General features: G+C 52.5%; 1 protein-coding gene across 1 annotated transcript; it reads left to right on the top strand.

Moving 5' to 3' along the window:
- Window positions 1-3,524: 3,524 nt before the first annotated feature.
- SPBR_04228 (c2h2 finger domain containing protein) lies at window positions 3,525-5,032 on the top strand (the record flags this gene model as incomplete). Its single annotated transcript, XM_040762511.1, has 3 exons — window positions 3,525-3,599; window positions 3,669-3,860; window positions 3,938-5,032. The coding sequence occupies 3 exons, from the start codon at window positions 3,525-3,527 to the stop codon at window positions 5,030-5,032; spliced, it is 1,362 nt and encodes a 453-aa protein (XP_040621556.1).
- Between the last annotated feature and the right edge of the window lie 968 nt (window positions 5,033-6,000).

Here is a 6,000-nt window from a genome sequence, read left to right as displayed (position 1 = left end):
ATTTCTTTTGCATCGGCTTGCCTCCTGCAACACGGCACAGAGAATCCATTTCACTAGACCTGCATTCTGCATCCGCCTCCATGCCCTCCTGCCGTCTCTGCATTCTCATCCTTTCCGTGATTCCTGCGGTGTGCTTCTGTTTTAGGAAGCCCCAAATGCTTTTGTTCTCTTCGTCTCCTCTAACCACGCCTCTCAATTTCTCTACCATGCAGGTGTGATGCTTGTGCACCGCTCAGAGATACAGTGCAGAGGTGTGCTCACAGAGCTTGGCAGATATAACGATACTCATATCTCACTTTGTAACAGGGCCAAACACAAAACAGAAAATATACGATACGAAAACAACCACGACAACCGCAACAACGCCGTTGTTGGCGCGCTGCTCCCATGCTCCATGCAACTTCTTCGTATATCACAAAACGAAGGACAAATTCGAGATGCATCCTCCTGTTCTTCACACGCAGCCGTCGCCCGTTCGTACTCGTGCTGCACGGAGTCTTTTGCAATGTAGCAGTGCGGTCGACGCTCGAGCATTTTGTTGCCTCCTCCAACCCCTCAATCAGGTCTCTCCGGTCTGTGTCTGCTGTTCCTCCATGTTGTGTTGCGCCTCCTCTGTCGCCATCGTTCTCCACCTCGACCAAGAAAAGAGCGTCCGTCTTTCAGACTTTCTCCGGCCACAGCGATGCAGTTGAAGCTGAAAATATTCAATAAAACTGCGGACACGACGTAAAGTCTGATAAAGTCAACAAAACTCAAGGAAATCAGAAGACGAGGAGGTGAGTCTGCTGCGTATCGGTTTATTTCTGTTGTATTACATCAAGAGCTGTCATCGGCGTAATGGTATTGAGTGATACATGTTTACTTCTGCGTACAGCGCGTTTTCTGTGCCGCAAGGCCAAACACACTTCTTGTGGCTGCTCATTTCCCTTTTCGCCCTTTACGTCGTTGTTTCTTATTCTAGTCTACGACGTTCTCTGTTTCTAATATCGATATGTGGTATGATATAGCTTTGCGAAAGAGGCAACACATCCCCAGAACAGCGTTTACCAAGCATTTCCTCTTCACTTACACCGCCCCCTGGCTGGTGTGGCTAGCATTCGCAACATTTACCTGGCAGGGAAACATCTCCAACTGCCACCGCGACGTGCCGCCTTTTCCTTCAACGGTACATGCCTGCAAACGACTTACGCAGGCAGGATAATGAGGCATCTTGCAACCTGACTTCCAGATCAGCTGGGCACGGTTTCGTGTCGTTGTGTCTGACTTGACCTCGCAGTAGACAATTTTAAAATTTCGACCTGCGTCGTGGACCTCAAGATATCCTGGCTTTGTACGTCGTACGTACACGGAGGACACAGACGTCTACGGCGTGCAGAAGCATACGAACAAGCTCTCCCTTTTCATTTGCTTTTCTGCGCACACCCCTCGCATCGTCGTTTTTCGGCCCCTCTCCTTTCCGCCCACAGTGGCCTCTAAGCTGCGCTTTTGCATTCTGTCCATTTTGTGGCCTCTTTTCTTGAGGGCCAGACGCTATTCGTCCTTGTCTTTCTCGTTCCTGCATCTGATCTCGCTTTGTGTTATCCTCCACCCTCCACAACAGATCGTCTAACACCGATCAGCCTGGAGTTGAAAGCAAGCTAACAAACACGCCCTTGGAAGGTGATTTCTTTGGGAGGCGGAACAATGTCTACAACCGGAGCCAAGAAACAAAAAAACAATGGCATGCAAGGAAAATGAAAAATAAAGAAAAACAAATCAGGCCAGCAAAAGAAGCCCACAGATTGCAAAAACAAGACAACAAGACAACAAGACAAAAGGTTCGGAAAGCAGTGAGTACGGCTTGGAACCGCGACAGCCCAAGCCCAACAAGGGAACCTCTCCACTCTAAGATCCTCGCCCGCCCGCTGTCCGCGACTTGCACACAACCATCCACCCCCCCCCCCCCCCTCCCTCGCCTCTCTCCGAAGACTCCACTAGATACACTTACCCCTTCAAACTTACAACGGCTACTGGCGATTGTCCCTGGCCTAGCCAGCCTGCTGCAAGTGCCTAACAGCTTTCGATCTGCTACCCTAGCTGCAAAAGCGGCAGGGGAGTGAAGAAAAGGTAAAAGGTTCTCCGTGACATGGTAAGAAATAACGTCAAGAGAATAAAAAGGAACAGGCCGAAAAAGGTAGTGTGTCTGTGCGCCCTGGCAACCTTTCGGGTAAGTGCCTTTTCCCATTTATCTAGTCTTTCTTTCGATTTTTTTTTGTCACCCCCCCCCCCCTTCCATGGTACCTTTTTACTCAGATTACTTTTCTTTTACTGTTTCTTTCCATTGCTTGAGCTTGACCCTGAACCTCGTTCCCTGTCCCTCCACTTCTTTCTGTTCCTTTTTGTCCAGCTTCCCTTTTTTTTTTTTTTTTTTTTTTTTAAATCTTTTTATTTGCACACCTCTGGAGCCCATCTGTTCTTGTCTTTCACCTTTTTCCTTTTCAGTCACCACGTTGTACCTCTTTTCTCTTTGTTCGACTACCTCTCTCGCTTGTTCGCTGGCTCTCCTTCGTCTCGATGAATTCATAAAGAGACCATCTTCCCTCCTCCCCCGTCTTCATCGATCTCGAACCCGGCCCCCTCCACCTCCCGGAGATCGTCTGATTGCTCTGTCCATTCAACATAAGAACATCAGCTCCCCTCGTCCTTTGGTCCCCTTCACCTTGGGTGTCGTTGTCCACTTTGTTGATTTATTGTTGCACCTTGTTTCCTCTTCACAACTTACTTCACTTCTCCGGACACGCCGTGGTCGCTGCTCGCCAGAGACGTTTTTGATATACTCCCTCGGCGCACGTATCTCTTGTGTCGTTTCCGTTTTGCAATTCTCCTTCCTACTTCCACTTCGGTTCTTCTGGTCTTGTCATCCTGCTTCACGCTCCCGGGCTGGCCTTCAAAACAAGTCACACCTTGCATCCCCAGTTGATCGTCTCGTTTTGACATCTTGCCATCTTCTTTCTCGGTCTTGCCTGGCTTTGCAGATTATACTGATTCCCGGAACGCGCAAATCGATCCCAGTACGCCCACTACCCGGAACGGCCGTCGCTTGACACCACTTGGAGCCTGCTGGATCTACTCACCAAAGGCGTTTCTGCTTGGTCGCACTCTGGTCGATCACGCTTCCCAGCTCATCTTGAGCAGCAGTGTTTCGTCTATCCTGCACCAGCCCCTTTCTCTTCCTGGCTCTTCTCAGTTTTACTCTCTGGACTTTGCCATTCCCGGTTTCTCACTTGCCACCACCTGTCGTCGAACGACCCACGAAGTCGCCGTTTCTTCCCTTCCGCTGTTCTTGTCACGTCATCCTGTTCAACATATATATAACGCCAACGCACACAGTCGTGTTTATATAAAGGCCCATCAAACGCCCTCCACGAACCGTGCCACAGACACTTTAGTCCGTGACCGTCGACTGCTTTTTGATCACTTCGTCACCCAAACTACCAGCAGAAACTCACGTACCCCTTCCTTTCCTCCCGTTCTCACCCAAAGACATGGAACTCATGGAGCTCGTTGATCACGAGCCCGCGCCTCGCCCATTCCGGTGCGACTGGCAGTCTTGCAACAAGGTACGTGAGGTGAGGGAATAGACTGAGTGCGTCGTGAGAGCGTTGCTCGTCGGCCTAACATCCTCGCAGAGCTTCAACCGCAAGTCAGATTTGCAGCGGCACTACCGCATACATACGAATGAGCGGCCATACCAGTGCAACACGCCTGGCTGTGGCAAGAGCTTCATCCAGCGCAGTGCCCTGACTGTGCACATCCGTACTCACACTGGCGAGAAGCCGCACATGTGCCAGCACTCCGGCTGCAACAAGCGTTTTTCAGACGTAGGTCGCCCTGCATGAGTATGACTCTGGTGAATGTAAAACGCCCCGGGGTTCCTTTCGCTGACCACCGAGATTAGTCGTCGAGTCTGGCTCGCCATCGGCGAATCCACACCGGCAAGCGGCCGTACAAGTGCGCCCATGACGGCTGCTTGAAGAGCTTCTGCCGCAAGACCACTATGGTCAAACACCAGCGCCGCTCGCACCAGCGCGGCATTCACTCGTCGGAGCTAGACGACTGCACATCCGAGTCGGGCAGCGACGAGTCGCCGTCCACCCCCAAGAGCAGCGCCATGCACTGGCCGTCGGCACCACAGGGCATGGTCGTCAACGGCCTGCCGCACCACGCCCACGGCCTGCATCGCGCCCAGTCCTTTGCCGACTTTGGCCAGAACGTCAGCTACGGCATGCCACAGCACTTCGCCGCGGCCGCCCAGCAGCAACAGCACCACCACCGCCACAACTTGTCCGGCGGCCAGCATGAGTACAGCCACCCGATTCACGACCCGTCCGCTGTCGGTGCGGTTGTTGTCACGACCATGGCGCCACACCACGCGGGCATGCCCATCCTGCACCGCGCCGCCAGCCTGCCGCAGCATCCATACTACGTGACGGATCAGAACAACCCGGGCGTGGCCACCATGAACACCAACTCGCCCATGTCCGCTGCTGCCCCGTTCCACCACCAGATCCCGCGCCAGTCGGTTGAGCGCATTGCCGTGGAAATTCCCTACTCGGCGACACCCGGTCTGGCGGCATCGATCCAGAGCAGCCCCAGCAGCTTCTCCACGTCAGGCCGCAGCCCCTCAACACAGGACGGCTTCTATACGCACCAGGCACCGCAGGCAGCTACGTATGCGCTGCACACCGCTTCGCCCATCGAACACCACGCGCCCATGGTGCACTATGCCACGGCACCACCCAACCAACAGGCTCCCGTCCCCCAGCCGGCGCCGCAGCACCACGCCGCGCCGACGTCACAGCCGCAGCAGCACGCGGGTGAAGAGCAGTGGTACAACAGCGTGCCGTACCAGTCGCCAGTCGAGGTGTCTGTGCCGCAGATGGCACAGATTCCACCGTACGGCTCGACCGTGTACGACCCGTGGGGTGAGGCAAAGATTGAGTTTGAGACATCTGGCATTCAGATGCCAAGCGCACGCATCGAGCAGATGTAAACCATACCACCTGTGTCGACTATTTGTCTGTCAGCAGCAGCAAACACCCCAATGCGTCTTCTCTTACTCCATTCCGCATAATATCTTCCCACTTTTTCTCTTTTCGCCTTCGTCTCCGTTTTTCATCTTCATCGCCTGCTTTGTTATTTTTTTTGCGCCCCATCACAAATACCCCAGAGGACCTTACCTCGTGTAACATTATTGTTTCTTGTTCGTCCTTGCATCTGCATTTTCCCGCCTTCACTTCGTTTTTGTCCTGCTCGCTGTGCTCTGATCGGATAGTCGGCGCTCTTTTGCTGACAACCTTTTTTCCATTCCTTTTTCTTGTCATTGCTTTGTGCCGCTGGCGTTGCTTTGATGTCTTTCCTTTTCGGTAGTTACCCCTATTGCATCGCAATAATGACAGGCGGCCTCCATGACGAATGGCCAAGCGCTTTGATTTTCGTCTTCGTTTTTTCTTGTTCACTGTACTTTTTTGCTTCCCGCTGTTTGTCGCGACACAGATTCCACCGTACGGCTCGACCGTGTACGACTTGCATTTTGCATTGCCCCCACTTCACGCACTATTGCATAATTCTGCCCTTTGGCGAGAAAAGGAGACTGGACTGGCGTTGCGTGCGTTGTCATTTTGTGTGTGTGTGTCGGTGTGTCCCCGTCGGCTGTCGGCTGGGTAGGAAGAGGGGGATACTGGCGTCCATTTTCTCGATATGCTTTTTTTGTTGTATTTTGTTTTGGTCTTGCTATGCGTGTTTTCTCAATTCTGATGTGACGCCACGAGCTATCCGAAGTTATTTGCTCTGTTATGACGACTTGGAAATTTGACGGCCAGCGATCTGTTTGACATTCCCCCTCTTATCACACCTGGTTTCGTTTCTTGTTTTGTTCGATGTTTTCCTATGTTGTGCTCGACTGGGAGAAAAAACGGTTGGTATCGGCATATGACCTGGAAAGGGAAACTTGGAACAGCT

The sequence above is a fragment of the Sporothrix brasiliensis genome (assembly GCF_000820605.1).
Source record: "Sporothrix brasiliensis 5110 chromosome Unknown Cont16, whole genome shotgun sequence".
NCBI lineage: Eukaryota > Fungi > Ascomycota > Sordariomycetes > Ophiostomatales > Ophiostomataceae > Sporothrix > Sporothrix brasiliensis.
Note: the sequence above shows the minus strand (reverse complement) of the source record. Positions and strands in the feature narration are given on the sequence as shown.